General features: G+C 36.8%; 2 protein-coding genes across 3 annotated transcripts in view; one reads left to right on the top strand and one right to left on the bottom strand.

The window, feature by feature from the left end:
- Window positions 1-13,665, top strand: part of LOC135693113 (venom factor) — a 37,155-nt gene that overhangs the window by 1,658 nt on the left and 21,832 nt on the right. Inside the window, 18 exon segments of the mRNA XM_065211500.2 lie at window positions 356-504; window positions 1,337-1,362; window positions 3,592-3,757; window positions 4,576-4,628; window positions 5,582-5,599; window positions 5,865-5,919; window positions 6,519-6,598; window positions 7,197-7,239; window positions 7,745-7,829; window positions 8,829-8,928; window positions 9,415-9,648; window positions 10,237-10,428; window positions 10,648-10,761; window positions 11,588-11,656; window positions 12,015-12,203; window positions 12,460-12,618; window positions 12,974-13,048; window positions 13,490-13,544. Coding sequence (XP_065067572.2) covers window positions 356-504; window positions 1,337-1,362; window positions 3,592-3,757; window positions 4,576-4,628; window positions 5,582-5,599; window positions 5,865-5,919; window positions 6,519-6,598; window positions 7,197-7,239; window positions 7,745-7,829; window positions 8,829-8,928; window positions 9,415-9,648; window positions 10,237-10,428; window positions 10,648-10,761; window positions 11,588-11,656; window positions 12,015-12,203; window positions 12,460-12,618; window positions 12,974-13,048; window positions 13,490-13,544 — 1,862 coding nt within the window.
- The window catches only part of LOC135693119 (uncharacterized), a 36,471-nt gene continuing 27,074 nt past the window's right edge, over window positions 4,269-13,665 (bottom strand). The window contains exons 4-5 of one of the 2 annotated variants that reach the window (XM_065211506.2): window positions 11,654-11,715; window positions 4,269-4,457 (exon numbers count right to left, since the gene is read on the bottom strand). In XM_065211506.2, the coding sequence (XP_065067578.2) occupies window positions 11,670-11,715 (46 nt within the window). In that variant the 3' untranslated portion in view covers window positions 4,269-4,457; window positions 11,654-11,669. Of the gene's footprint in view, window positions 4,458-7,293; window positions 9,034-11,653; window positions 11,716-13,665 lie in introns of those variants that run through there. The other variant, XM_089111336.1, reaches the window with a different exon arrangement.

Here is a 13,665-nt window from a genome sequence, read left to right as displayed (position 1 = left end):
GTGGCACCAAAATTAGTGTCTAGTACTCTCCCCCAATCATTGTTGCTTAAATCCGCCCTTAGATTCTGACAATCGTCAAAACTCAGTTCTACTTTTCGTCAAGATAATATTTTCGTCGCGACGATATGCTCATGTCACTGCAAAACCGCTTCCTAATGTGTGCTGATCGATTGCTTTTCACGCAATTCTTGCGATTTGTGCAATACGACCAGTATTCAAGTCCTTTGACGTTCCCTTAAAACCAAATCAAATTTGACAAGAATAAGAATTCTAAAATGTCTTAAAAATATCGAGGCTCGAAAAAAATTTAATAGTTTTCTTATTTAAAAAAGTGTACCTATGTTCTCTTTTACAGTTACTTCGTTGTTGCACCAAACGTCTTCAGACTGAATGTGGAGGAGACTATTTCTGTTCAAGTTGCAAGTCCTTGCAATGTTGAACTGTACTTGCAGGCCCCAGGTCGCGCTGCCATGATCAGCAGGGTTACGCAAAATTTCCAGCCAGGTGAGACTTTTTTGTTTCCAAATCACCTAATGCCTAAGGTGCTTCTATATCATTGACCTAATGGGAGTGTCGTCAGAAAGAGATTCAATTGGAAGGAGGGCTTTTGAGAAAAAACGAGGGATATATTGCTTTCCACAAATCATATGTTATAGAGATAATATGAGATTACTTAGCATTTGACGGACAAAGGCCCTCCCAGAGCCGGATTAACCCCAGTTTGGGCAATTCTGGATTAACGGCCTATTATTATTGGGCCTATTCAGTGTCGGTTAAATTCCAGTGTGTTTTCATCCGGACCTATTTCAGTACCATGGGTGCCAGAGTCTCCATCATTTAGTCCCAGAAATATAGTTCGAAACTAGTCACTGAAATATTTTTAGAGCAAGCACTCATTCTTTGCCGCCGCAGCCGTCTATTGTACTTTATCCCTGGGTTCATCAGGCTCTGGTACCCAGGGTGCTATTTTAGCTATGGGCCTTGTTACAGCATCTTTGCTAATCACTTTGAGTAGGCCTTGGGCCTTTCCGATTCTGTCAACAGCTACGTTAGTGCATTAAAATCGTTTCAAATTTCGAAATCTTCACTCCAACAAACACTTTCACGTGGGCGAAAACTAGGTTTTTCTGGACTGCTGTGTACAACCTTTTTCAAAGGACAGCAAACTAAGAAAAGTTTTCACCCATTCACCGGTCACTATGACAAAACTTCGCGGCACTTTTTGTAGCAATAATCACGAAGCAAATTATCTTACCATCCGCATGAAATCATCCATGTTTTGACTGCCGCATAACAACTCTGCCCTCCTTAATTTCATTTTTCTTTTAATTTAAAGGTGAACCAAAAGTCGTGAAGCTAAAGGTTGGTGCACTTTTAACAGTTCCAGTGGCGAAGCATACCAATAAAAGGTGGTCCTGCCCAAAGGGAGTCTGGGGTCACGCCCTAAAGATCCTCGGAAAATTGCGTAAAGGCACGCCCCAAAGACCCTCGGAATAGGGGGGAACACCCTTCTGGATAGGTTGAAATCGAGATTGCAGAGAAACATTTTTCACTGCCGCATTTTGGAAAAAAGGGGACGAGGGTTCGGATCCTTTCAAGTTCCTCCTGCCTTACATTGAAGAAGTCAAAAGAGCATCACAAAAATTCTTTCTAAAATAAGTAACATTTGAAAATGTTTTCATTGATTGAAATTTTTTAAATCATCAACTAAAGAGAAATTGCTTGTACAAATAGGCATATACAGTTGTAATATATACGGGAAATATAGTTGATGCAAATTATTTAAAAAAGTAAAAATATTTTGTCACAACATGGGTAGGTCTGTAGCATGGTAGATAGGGTCTTTAATTAATTTATTTTGAATATCAGAAGAGACCCCTGACATCTTGCCAGTACAATACAATCTGAGTCACCGAGTACAAAATCTCCCAAGAATTCCCATTGTTTAAGCAGACGCCTTTCTTCGGGACCTTTCAATGGTATGGTAGTTCCTGTTAAGGCAGGATGACGAACTGATGAAATCAACAAATTATAAAATACCGAAACATAGGGCTCCAAAAGTCTAGGTCCTGCCTTCATGAATGAGCAGGGCCTGGGGTCCTGCCATTTCTGAAGGGCAGGAATGCCATTGTTTTCTTCTATTGTGAGGCAGGGCCAAAAACAGGGCTACGAGGCATTTGCCCATTGTTGGGCAGGACCAAACATAGGGTTTAGTCCTGCCTACGAGAATTGGGCCGGACTGGCCACAGGGCTAAATTTTCGACGATATCAACTTATGTACGGGATACTCGAAATTCTATCCCAGTCACCCTGTGTTTCAAACTTGAAAAAGGGCACCGCCATGAAGTATAAGTGCAAAATAAGACAAGAAATACCTTTGAATCAGGCATATAATGATTTCATAAAGTGAATCAATTTTCTTATTTTAAAAATTGTTATCTTTGGAAATTTGTGGTCCTGCCCAGCAGGACAAGCAGGACCTTTGGCTTCGCCACAGCTCATTAGTATTACCATTATGCATCATCTTCTAAGAAAAACTATTTCCTAATTCCTGCTGCGTTTTGCTCGAGACTGATGGATATAGAAGGCCCAAACACATTTTATGCTCTGGTAGATACAGGCATTTGATCTAAACTAGATTAAATGGTGTTCAGTATTCATGCTATAGCGCCCCGATGAGTCCAATATCTTCTATTCTTTTCTATGAGTATTTTTAGACTTTCGTGACATGAATTACACGTCTCTTGATAAGAAACATGGATCAGCACTATGTACTAAAAGTTTCTTAATTTGACATCAAATTTTTGGCGTTTTTGTACTGAAATGTTCTTGGTTGGTTTCTTATTTTCGTGATCTAAAATTGCCTTATCGTTTTGAAGTTTAGCACTTTTGGAATATAAAAACAGATAGTGACGAAAAACCCACGCAAATGAAAATCCAAAGTATACTATCTTTTCCAAAGAAAAGTCAACAAAATAAGAAAATAATAAAAAAGTTATTAAAACTTTGTGCAAAAATAACTAGTTCAAACGATCTATAGTGACATCATCTCTACACCACTGATATCGTTAAGCCTTCTCTAAATAGAACTCAATACTTACCATTGACTCTTTTAAATTTTAATTATCATTAATTTTTCTTGAGCCTACAATGCCTGCCAAAAGTCTTGGAACACTGACATCAATTTTAAAGGTCAAAATCAATCATCCCCCTCTCCCCAGCAGAACAATGTTGGTTTACTATAAAACTGGTTAGGATTTAAGGAAGCACTTTCTTTTGCGCTTCTTTTGTGATATTCTCTAAATTATCAACATTGTTTTAGGGGGAAGGGGGAGGAAGTAGTGATTTTTTAGGAAAAGGAATAAAAGATATAAAATGCAATGCACTGCTGGGTGTTCCAAGTAATTTTCGCAGGCATTGTAGCAATAAAGATTCTAAAATTTTTGCCAATCCTATTACTAGTTTCTTATAAAACAGTCTCTTATAATAAGAAACGTGTAGGCCTGGGGTGCTTTTGCAAAATTTCAAAAATTGAGCAATTCATCAAAGTATCCGATCATTTAGTAACTTGTGTATTTTTTCTCTATACAGATAACAGAGAAAAATCTCCCGAACTTATTTGGGACAGCTAAGATATACGTCAACTTGGTGGTTAAAGCACCTGGCTTTCATAAGGTTGCCCCCGTCCTGGTACACTGGAAAAGCGGTACAGTTTTTATTCAAACGGACAAGCCACTTTATTCGCCGGGGCAGAAAGGTAAGCTAATTATAATTTCTACGCCAGGTTTAAATGGCCTACTTGGTAATTTTTTTAATGACCATTCGAGTCATTTAAAAGACTTATGCTTTCTTCTTCCTGGTCCTGTTCCTGTTCCTCATCTTCTTCTTTCTTCTTCTTCTTCTTCTTCTTTCTTCTTCTTCTTCTTCTTCTTTCTTCTTCTCCTTCTTCTTTGTTCTTCTTCTTCTTCTTTCTTTTTCTTCTTCTTCCTCCACTACTTCTTCTTCTTCTCCTTCTTCTTTCTTTTTCTTTTTTTTCCTCCTCTTCTTCTTCTTCTTCTTTTTCCTTTTCGTCTTCTTCTTCTTCTTCTTTCTCATCTTCTTCTTCTTCTCCTTCTTCTTCTTCTTCTCCTTCTTCTTCTTCTTCTTCTTCTTCTTCTTCTTCTTCTTCCTCCACTTCTTCTTCTTCTTCTTGTTCTTTTTTCTCGTCATTTCTGCTTCTTCTTCTTCTTATTATTATTATTCTTCTTCTTCTTCTTACCTTTTCGCACTATTGTCTTCCCTTTTCCTTTTCCAACGTACTTTGCCATTCTCAGCTAGCCTGTGCTCCAAACCCCTGACTTGAAAGTAGAGGGTCCATACTTTCAAGTTAGGGATCTAGAAAGCAGGCTTTTTACAGCCTGATCATTGGTCCTGGGCCAACTGTAAGTCCATATTCAGTCTAGCACTACTGATGAACTCTGAAAAAGGGTGAAACTGTGAAACTGCGCTACTGCCGATAGTGTAAGACACCACTACTAGAATACTTCTGCAGCATTTTTTAATCATTTTTTAATCAACATTAAACTTATTTTTTAGTTAAGTACCGCATTATTCCAGTTGGTGTCGACATGCTTCCATTAAAAGAGAACGTAAGTTTGTCGTGTTATATTATATTATATTATATTATATTATATTATATTATATTATATTATATTATATTATATTATATTATATTATATTATATTATATTATATTATATTATATTATATTATATTATATTATTTTATATTACATTATATTATATTATATTATTTTATATTATATTATATTATAACATATTATATTATATTATAACATATGATATTATATTGTATTGTATTGTTTTGTATTGTATTGTATTGTATTGAACTGTACTGTACAATACTGTACTGTATTGTATTGTATTGTATTATATTATATTGTATAATATTGTATTATATTATATTGTTCTGTATTTCATATGATTCTATTCTATTCTATTCTTAAACCATTCACTGTACATGTCCCTTAAACTTTCTTGATTTTACATTCGTAAGTGCGAGAACTAAAATCGTGAGAATTGCATCGTGGCTTCAGACAGGATTCAGATACTTTTGCCGGCATTTTGAGGGGAATACTTTCGCCGACGCGTTGAAAAATTTGGCCAAAAACGATTTTTCCATTTTTGGAATGTTTTTCAGCATCATGTTTCGATCATATCTTAATTCTAACCGTTTTTTTTTGCATTTTTGAAAGTTTCGACCATGTTTAACTGACCTTTTATCTTAATTCTAACCGTTGCATTTTAAAAAATGAGTTATTGCATTCTTTGCTTTTACATATAAATTATGAAAATGCAGACAATGCTCATCAAAATTTAACAATTCCTGCTGCTTACGGGGTGTTAGTTGAAAATTTAAAGGGTAATCTGCCCCCTCTCCATGACACCCCAGAATGCAACCAAGAGCTTGATACCTTTCATTGTATAACTATAAAACTCAAAGTCAATCCCTATCTCTGTTATCAAAAATAGCTTGATCGAAAATACAAATGTAAGATTGGTTTTCTTTTCTTTCCTACTTAGGTGACGATAGAAGTAAAGGTATTTGTCAAAATTTATAACAATTTTGCATTTTGATGTACAGAGTTTATTTTTTAGTTTAGCGATTGTAATTGTTCTTATAAACATTCACACAATCTTCCAGTTTCTATTTAGTTAACGTTCAACTGCATTGAAGTTGGATGATATAACTTTTTAACTTACTTTCGCATCTAAGTGACGAGTCAATAATTGTTTAACCCTAATAAGATGCATAATTGTCCGCTTGCACTTTGAATATTTTGGTTGAGTCCACTTCTTTTTACAGAACCCACAAGGAGTAAGGGTAGGAAGAGAACGAAACATTGCCGCTTGGAAGAACGGTATATAGGCATTCATTTCTTCCTTTTCAATTATGACCAACAGGAGATCTGATAAGGCAACAGGCTAGCTGAGATGCCAGTGCCACAATAGCTAGCCTAGATGCCAATGCCTCAAAAGCTAGCCTAGACGCCAGTGCCTCAATAGCTATCCTAGATGCCAATGCCTCAATAGCTAGCCTAGATGCCTATGTCTCAAAAGCTAGCCTAGATGCCAATGCCTCAATAGCTATCCTAGATGCCAATGCCTCAATAGCTAGCCTAGATGCAAATGCCTCAATAGCTACACTAGATGCCAATGCCTCAAGGGCTACACTAGATGCCAATGCCTCAAAAGCTAGCCTAGATGCCAATGCCTCAATAGCTAGCCTAGTTGCCAATGCCACAATAGTAGCCTAGACGCCAATGCCTCAATAGCTAGCCTAAATGCCAATGCCTCAATAGCTACACTAGATGCCAATGCCTCAATAGGTAGCCTAAATGGCAATGCCTCGATAGCTACACTAGATGCCAATGCCTCAATAGCTAGCCTAGATGCCAATGCCTCAATAGCTATCCAATTCTTGAATTTTTGAATTTTTAACTTTGCGTTCTGGATTCAGGGTTTGAGGAAAGAGAATTGGCAGTTGGAACACTGCCTGTGTTGGGAACATGGACAATTACTGCCATATTTGGTTATCAGGTATTGTCTATTCTGATACCAACTTATAAATATAGGCATCTATCTTATTTCATGTACTAAAGTATTAGAGAAACCTTCTGTATTACCTACATTTTTAGTGCATGCACTGTTTAGCAGAAATACACTTGTTTTAGAATTTTAGTTTTCCGAAAAGTGATTTGATTGGTAATCAGCCAGTGGTCATGATGTTTACAACTTTATGGCCAAAACCCAGTTTTATTTAATGAAAATGCCATAATATGTATTTAATACCCGTTTAATGCAAAGAAGAATATGCAGCTGCCTGTTCAAAGCAAGCTACTGAAGGATAATAAATATATTTGTCTTGTGTGTTTGTATCGTGATCATCGGTGGAAAGGCAAGTGATTATTAAGTACTGGCACAGCTCTGGTTATAAAGTAAATATGAGCTAAAATGCTGAGATTATTGATGTATCTAATATTCAATGATTATGATGAATATAGCAGTTGAAAGAATATAAACAAATCAGTGAAAAGTACTGTGAAATTTCTATGTTTTGGCTTGTGTCATTCGAAGTTTTAAACTGACAAGGCTCAATTGGTCCCGTTTTTCATTAATTTCGTATGTTCTATTTCAGAATAAGGTCAACTCTTCAACAACATTTGTCGTCAAGGAATATGGTTAGCCCTAATGCATAACATTGTTGTATCTCAAATTCCTTTTTAAATACTATGAAACTGGGAAACAGAGATGGAAACTACGCTGACAACCTCTTCCTTTCAAGAAACTTTTGTCTGATAGTTTTTCATTATATTTCATAGCAATTTGACAAGCAAAACGCAATACCCACAGACGTAAGAACTAGGGGCAACGGAAGAGCCGGCCCCCAATTTTCAGATACAGCTAACTGTCTTTATGCCTGCATTTGCCCCCCCCCCCCACCAACCTTTGAGATGCGTTCTACGTCGTTGTGTGTAACTCAGTCACATTGATTTACCCAATGTTTTTTTTCTTTTAAAGGCAATCGACATCAGCTTATCAACAATTAGCCAATCAACGAGCCTTATACGACTGGCACGGTATTTGATTGGCTAATATAGATTGACAGGTGGCTTAAGCCTTGTTAGTATTTGTCGATTGCCTTTAATTCAGATGCATATATTTATTGCACTTTCTTTCATTTAGTTCTTCCAACGTTTCGTGTTGAGATTCAGCCCCCATCATACATCACTGAGAGACAGAACAGATTCAATGTCAAGGTTTCTGCCAAGTAAGCCACGTTATTGTAATTTCATGTCCCTTTGCCTTATGATGTTTGCATGCGAACTCTAAAGAACCGCGGTTTACTAGTCTGCTTAAAGACAATCGACAGAAACAAAAGTCGCGTCAGTCAGCCTTTCAGAGTTAACAATAGAACAAATTGCCTTTAAAGCACATTGGTTGGAATACACAATAGACATATTGTTGAGTATCCAATCGGCAAAGGATTGCAAAGCTTATGGTCAACTCTGAACGATTGACTGACAGGATAAAGCGCTTGTTGATTGGCGAAGAGTTTCTGTCGATCGCCTTTAATGTCTGACTGTCAAGATGCGATGTTTTGCTGTATTTACTTCATTTGTTATATTTAGCTCTTACCAACCAATAAGAAATGCCATTATTTCTCTCACATCAGTTTCCTAGCATCTGTATTTAGGTTCGGCCCCTGTATTTCAATTTCCCTTACCGCTACCAACTACCCTTACCGCTAACTCTGAACGATTGACTTACAGGATAAAGCGCTTGTTGATTGGCGAACAGAAACAAAAATCGCCTCGTCTATGTGGAATAACATTTGTACAGACTGAATATAACTATATTGCCTGAAGCTACAAACCTTTGCATGGATCAATCTAGACTTGATCGAGTTTTTGGAAAACTTAAAAATAGCGATCGGTAACCGGCTTTCCAGTTGTTAGCTACAGACCTGTTCGCTATTAACGAGTTGAATGTGTTTTATAATGATTGAGATTCAAAGAGTTATGTACGACACTGACTAATTTCGGAATGACCGTTGTAAGCAATTGTCTCACTAACTTCTGTAAACATAATTCGGCAATTTTGAATAGTCATTCATTCATTCATAGTCATAAGATGTTAAACTGTTACCGTTTCTTGTTCTTGTTTCTATTGTGTTGTCCCAGAAAGCGATTGGATATCCGGAAATTCACGGTCTTATAAAAATCTGCATTCAATCGACTCTGATCTTCCAATCGAATTTTTCTTACAGGTACAGTTTTGGTAAACACGTTAAGGGTACACTTCGAATCGAAATGCTTGTTCTTTTCGAAAACGGCAGAGAGATAAAGATTGAAGATCGATGGCTCCCGGTATGTCAAGTAACGGCCTTCTTAAGTGTGACGTCATCAACAATATAATTTTTCCTTTTACAACGATTTTCCATCATCAACAATTTATTGCTTTTTGCCATACACCTTAAAGAAAATCATAAAATATCTGTGAGTAAACAAAGCCAATTGAATATTGTAAAAATTGGGTGAGATATAGCCTATGAAATCCCAAGTTTAGTTTATATTGGCTTTGTTCGCGCAGCACTTAGAACCGAGTGACCCCTTTTACAGATTTCACACATGGAAACGTATTTCACGACTGTTTTTACAAGCCATCCAATCAAATGTTAGCCTGCGCGCAGACCCAGGCAAATTTACGATGATCCAATGATCTTCTTGTCCAAACCAATCCAATCCAATTCAATCCAACGTAATTAATTATACTCGCAAACATTTTAGGTTGTAGCAGCACTGAAAATTTCGTGAATTTTATTTCGTTTGCTTTCATCAATTATTTTTTTGCAGATACGTGGAGAAAGTGTTAGCTCCGTCAGGGTTGGAAAACTTGTAGCTCCAAAGGAAATATCCTCATTTCCTGCCGGACAACGATTGAAAATCAAAGCAGAAGTCACCGAAGATGCAACTGGAACAAAGCTTAGAGCCAAGCCTGTATTTGTTCATATCGTAAAAAGTCCATACACAATCAGTTTTGAGAAAAGCCCAAGATTCTTCAAGCCATCCGTATCTTTTAGAGTGACCGTAAGTTGATTTTGTAGTTATTTTTGTTGCCTGGTAAAGTACCAGAGAGTCAGTGGTCCATTTTTATTGACCATGTTTAGAGAATGTGTATTTTTATCAAATGTGTTTTAATTTCGCTGCAGAATTGAACAAATCGTCCACTTTCCGCTGACATGAAACTGTAATTTGAGGAACTGTCTCTTATTAAATGGGTTTAGTGCAGATTTTTCAGAGAAAGGCCTGTCTTATTGCCAGTGGCTTAGTATTGGGTTTATATTTGCCCGTCATTTTTCAACATAAAGCAAATGGGACTTTTGTTCCCAATGCTTAGCAAAATAACAAAATTACTCAAATTAATGAATTCTGCAAATGATTAAGTATCAGGTTTACTTTCTCTTTTGAAATTTGTGATTTTGAAATTTTCTATATCTTATTTTCGAAGTTAGCTTACTGGGTAGTGACCAATTGCACCTCCCACTACCGAAACGGCTCATCAACAAATTGTTTTATCAATTCTTGGAAGACTTGAGCTATTGATGAGTCCCGTTTCTTAAAAGTTTTAACAAGAGTGTTACTTGGGAAGGTTGATATGGTCTACTCTTTATGCAGGCTGTAATTCGTTATCCAAATAAGGAGCCAGCACCAGAACTAAGGGTTAAATTTGAGGCCACGGATGGAAATAGGCAGCTACATATGGTGAAAGAGTCATCAAATGCTGCGAAAACTAACAACCGAGGAGAGGTTGTCTTCACATTTGATGTACCGCCAGATGCTAACCAAACCACGAGAATCACGGTCAAGGTAACCCAAAATTTGCTAATTTTAATTTTTATGGAAGTTTTAAGCTTAATCTCTTGAAGTTTAGTTCCCTTCAGCTCCTCTGCGTTTTATTTCTCTTCTTTTCTCCTTCCTTAAGGCGATATGTTTTTACGATTTTCATGTTAGTGACGACTACATTCGAATGTACAATTAAATGATAATTATGCAAATCGCATCTATAATGTCTTTGTATTTTCTCAGGTGAAGACAGATGACAAAGAACTCCTTAACATTGAATCACAGATGACGCTAGAGCCTTACATATCCAATGCCAACAACTATATTTTGGTTAGGCCTCCTTTACAGAAACCGAGCGTGAGTGTTGTTGTTTTTGCTTCTGTTGTGATCTAGCCATATTACCGGCTGTGGTTTGTGCACAATTGGTGAGGTTCGTGTTAGGGTAGAATAAGGTTAAAGAGAGAGATTGATGGACTTTCAAGTTCTGAGTTACAATGCTTGTATAGCGAAAATGATAGGCTATGTTATTTATAAAATTGAAATGATTTGATATCAAGTCTCATCGATCGTTTCAAGCTGCAACCTACGAAAGCAGCATATGGAGAAGGAAGCAATGCTTGTCTCTAAGGTCATTCTAAGACAATTTTGGCTTTATGATTGCTAGATAAGTTGGGTTTAATAGGCTGACGATTGAAGGTAGCAATGCTTGTCTCTAAGGTGATTCTAAGATAAGTTTGGCTTTATGATTGCTAGATAAGTTGGGTTTAATAGGCTGACGATTGAAGGTAGCAATGCTTGTCTCTAAGGTGATTCTAAGATAAGTTTGGCTTTATGATTGCTAGATAAGTTGGGTTTAATAGGCTGACGATTGAAGGTAGCAATGCTTGTCTCTAAGGTGATTCTAAGATAATTTTGGCTTTATGATTGCTAGATAAGTTGGGTTTAATAGGCTGACGATTGAAGGAAGCAATGCTTGTCTCTAAGGTGATTCTAAGATAAATTTGGCTTTATGATTGCTAGATAAGTTGGGTTTAATAGGCTGATGATTTACACTGTTTTTCTTTTGTTTTAAGAGAAACTGGTGTCGTAGAAGCTAGAGAGGTCATTATTACGTTTTGAAAAACCTCTGTTAAGAATTTGTCATTTTAGCATCCAGCTAAAAAGGTTTCTCTTTTAATTCTAGATTAACCAACGAATTTCCGTAACTTTTCTTATTCCAATGCAAGCTGGCATAAACCAAATAAATTACCTGGTAAGTTTAAGGTTTAACATCTGGATGACGTCTGCAATGTTATCAATTGTCTCTCAGTCCTAGAAAAAAAGGTCATTGTGCGAATCTTATTATTGTGCTGAATGCAATTAATAATACTTTGATAATCAACCTGACCCAAAATGATGATTTTCAGGGAAGACATTAGCAATGGCACTAGGGGAATATTTGGTACCTTCCTGCTATTTTTGATATAGTAATTTCATTAAGCAGAGCCTTATCTAATCGCCACATAAAAACATCTAGAGAGGGTATTCTAGACATTAAAACTGATGAGAGACCACGAGTAGCTGAATATCAGTAGCTGAATACATGAATAAGAACAACATTTTTCGTTTAGTTCTTGTCTCGTGGGAAAATCGTTAAAACTGGTGTCATCCAAAAACAAATTGGAACAGAAACTACTTTGAATGTTGACATTACAGCAGATATGGCACCTAAATGCAGAATACTGGCCTTTTTCGTTAGAAATGGAGAAATGGCCTCTGACTCAGTTTTGATGGACGTCGAGAATGGTTATAAAAACGAGGTAAGCAATGCTTTCAGACTTTACAGACGCGTAACGTTTAGTAACAGTTTCGTATTTCTTGCAATGCTATACTAAGTCTTGGTAATGCTAATCGCTACCGGTTCCTTTCCCGAATATGTTTGAAGAATTGTTTGTTGTTGTTTATTGTTTATCGAATATATGAAGAATTGGTTCATTAGACCATTTTGCATATTTATTTCAATCTCATTTGTTATTGTATAAAGAGTTGCAGGTTCAAGCTTCCCTCGTTTTGCAGGTTCTTCTTAATACAGACCCAGCTCCAGACCAAACATTTCGCCCCGGGCAAGACCTCGCTGTCAAAATGAAGACCAGCACAAAATCAGTCGTTGGCTTATTAGCAGTCGACCAAAGTATTTACTATCTAAGAAACAAGAGTAGAGTTACAAATGAGAAGGTAATCTCTCTCTAACAAAAGTATACGCGACCCAAGTCATCTTTAGCATTGTTTTGTGGCACAGAGCCCAGGGTAATGCATGAAAATATTATCTGTGGAATCTTTTCCCACAATCTCAAGCCCTTTTTAAGTGTAAAATCAATTTTAATGAGATTGCTGGCAGCACTAATAGCCTGTGGATTGTAATTGGCACGGTTTCCTCAGTCAATGGTGTACATCCTTGAGTCCATAGTCCACACTATCTCTGGTAATGTAAGCAATACCTTTTATATCTTTGTGATTTTCAATCCTTTAGCTGAATACCTTTGACGAAAGATGATAAAAAGATATGTTTTGCACTTGTTCTGACTTTCAGGTATTCAGTGATATAGGTTCATTTGATTTGGGATGTGGACTTGGTTCAGGACGAAACAACAAAGACGTTTTTGATGTGAGTTGTATCACTGATAGCACCTTTAATCTGCATTTTCATAGCCGATGCCAATTAGCAATTATCATTAAAGATACTAAAATTTTAAAGAATAACGTAGAAACTGTTAAGTGCAATAAACACTTCGATAAACGACACAGAGCAAGTCAGACTCAGAGGAACTAAACATCCATATTTGTTACACGTTGTATTTGTTACTTTCTAGCTTCCGAAAATATGTTTAAGATTACTGAAAAGCTATGTTTATCGAGCAGTGTCCTTCCTTGTCCTTCTTCTTCTCATTCCTCAAATGCTCTCTGAGTTGCAACCCTAATCATTGAGCTATCCTCGCACAAACGAATATCATTTTGATTTTAAGACACGTTATTTGAGTGCCAGTGAGTTGCTTATATGTTTTTCACTGTATTAATGCGAGTATCGTCTCCAAATATCTAATTTCAGAGAGCTGGTTTATCGATGCTAACAGATGCAGCAGTGCCCGTCTCAAAACGTGAAGGTGTGTATGTAACAATTCATTCAATATATCGCGCAGCTATCGGGGGCCACTAGTGATGAACTCAATGACATGAGGAATACGTTCTGTCACGGTACACTTCACACTCTGTTCTGTATAAAGG

Source organism: Rhopilema esculentum, chromosome 11, assembly GCF_057945365.1.
Source record: "Rhopilema esculentum isolate cy_ngs chromosome 11, ASM5794536v1, whole genome shotgun sequence".
In the NCBI taxonomy this organism is placed as follows: Eukaryota; Metazoa; Cnidaria; class Scyphozoa; order Rhizostomeae; family Rhizostomatidae; genus Rhopilema; species Rhopilema esculentum.
Note: the sequence above shows the minus strand (reverse complement) of the source record. Positions and strands in the feature narration are given on the sequence as shown.